Raw genomic sequence first — 2,326 nt, 5'->3', positions numbered from 1 at the left:
CTAGTAATAAATATAATGACAACAAATAATCTAAAGAAGAACAAAATGACATCATAGAGAGTATGTTTTAGCTATTCAATATAAATAAACAAATTGTTGACTTTTATTTAACATGGTTTTATGGTAATGATTTTATTTTATTTTATTTGTTGAAATTATTTGGTAAAGTAGTATATATACTAATGCCTTTTATTGTAATAATAATAAATATAATGACAACTTTGAAAATAATATATTGACTTATTTGTTGTAATCCATTATTGAAGAAATACAAGATTTAAAGCTTATAATCAAACACTTGTGTCCAAATGTTGTAGTACAGCAATAAAAACCAGAGCAACTTGATCGACCATGTTAGCATATTTTGGAAGTATAGATGGGTCATGATAAGGATAATGAGGGTCACCGGGTGAATCTCCTGAAATACAACTACCGACATGAATTCTAACACTAATGGCATCTTTAAACACCTTATCATAATTTTTCATCTTCAAATAATATGGAGTAACCTCAAGCAGGCGTGCAATTGCATCAAAATGAACTAAACATGCATGATAATGATATTTTGCTTCAGCATCACCACCACTTTTTGAGATTAGCTTGTTGAGTAACTTTATGGTGTTGGTTGTGTTGGCTAATGTTACGTCAATTGTGTATTGTGCAAGGCTAACGAGATCTTGACTTGCACCTGCTTTTGAATTCAGAAGAGTTAGACAAAATGAAGGATTTTTCGCTCCCTTACAAATTGTATCAACATCCACAGTTTTGACGGCATAAGAAGATGCGACACATAAAAGAAAAACTATTGCAACCGAAGAGAAGTGAGCCATTGTATTCTCAATTCTATTCTCTAATAGTATTATTGGCCATTCTCGTTCCTATTTATAATTTTAGTTTATAGAATTTTCAAAAAATTAAAAATAATAACATAATTGGAGGGATATAATGGTAAGTTACATTAACTCTCATGGGTAAAAGGTATACCAAATTGTTCTTTTTTTTCCTCTCAAAGTTACATCCAAACTAATGTACATTAAGTGCCCAAAATATAGTATGCAACTTTTGAATGATTTAAAATTTATGCACAATGCTTCATGACTTAAAGACTTTTGAACACTTTGAAAAATTTGTTTGAATGTAAGAAAAGATTTATGGAAGAGGTAAATATGAATTTGTTGTTCCTTTGGTTGACTGATTTAGGTAAAACAACATGTGCAAAATAAGATGAATTTGTGAAGAGGAAACATGTGGGACAAGATGTTATAGCATGTGTGCAACGTTTATCCTCAGTCTGGAAGACAAATTCAATGAGTAAATATGAACATGTTTTTTATTGATTCCAATAAGATCTGTCATTTAAGTGTTGTATCTTATAGAAATATGTTTTCAAAGAAGATTGGCTACAAATATTTTCCAAGACCAAAACACCAAATCAAATTGAATGAGATCAAATCCTAAATATAAAGACACATGTAGTATTAGGAAGTAGGCATTGGACAAGGTTTGTCCATCTAAGAGTAATTGTACTAATACTATTGAGCGTGAATTTTCTTTATAGGGTTGGAAGCCCCCCCGACATAGGCGACGTTGCATTAAATTGGGTTAACAATTCTCTTTTGTTATTTATTTTTTTCCCTTAAATTCCTTTGTTTGTGAGAAGATGTTATCAATTGTTTACTGTAGTACACATTGTAAATGCCTCAGACTACTTTCAAGATTATCAACTGATCCCCCTGTTTACCTTGAAAATCGGAAAACATCCGCTAATCTTCCAAATTTCTAAATTTGGTTACTTGCAGGATCGATCAGATTGATCCTATGACATGTGTTAATTGTTTTTGAAAATGAAATTTGGTAGTAACGAATGCTCAATAATAAGCAACAAATTAGAGTTTGAAAACTAATAAAAAAAGGTGATGTGAACGAAGGAAATCGTAAAGGATTTATAAATGACAAAGTAAATGTCGAAAGTGCAGGAATCTTAAAATTGTAAAGTAAGTGTTGAAAGCAGGGAAAAATAATGAAATCTTAAAACTGCAAAGGAAAAAGTAAAAGGAGGGTATTTGAAATGAAGAAGTAAGGAAGTATATTTATGGAAAAAAAGTAAATACAAATTTATATTACTTTGAAATAACTAACAATGTTGTAGACAACGTACATTCTGTGCTTTACGATTCTTTTTCACATGAATACTTGGTAAATTTACAGATTCTTACACACAATTTGACACGCCTTCTTATAACACTAACACCCTATATTTATACTGGATCGAGATAACCGCTTTTATGGTTCTTCAATCACGTCGAGACACATGGCGCCTTGCATG

The 2,326-nt window shown here is 30.8% G+C and overlaps 1 protein-coding gene across 1 annotated transcript; it reads right to left on the bottom strand.

Moving 5' to 3' along the window:
- Window positions 1-210: 210 nt before the first annotated feature.
- Window positions 211-852, bottom strand: LOC127128342 (pectinesterase inhibitor 1-like). The gene has a single exon (XM_051057593.1). The coding sequence runs from the start codon at window positions 828-830 to the stop codon at window positions 291-293; it is 540 nt and encodes a 179-aa protein (XP_050913550.1). The 5' UTR covers window positions 831-852; the 3' UTR covers window positions 211-290.
- Window positions 853-2,326: the final 1,474 nt, after the last annotated feature.

The sequence above is a fragment of the Lathyrus oleraceus genome, chromosome 3 (assembly GCF_024323335.1).
Source record: "Lathyrus oleraceus cultivar Zhongwan6 chromosome 3, CAAS_Psat_ZW6_1.0, whole genome shotgun sequence".
NCBI lineage: Eukaryota > Viridiplantae > Streptophyta > Magnoliopsida > Fabales > Fabaceae > Lathyrus > Lathyrus oleraceus.
This window is presented reverse-complemented; position numbering and strand designations above follow the sequence as displayed.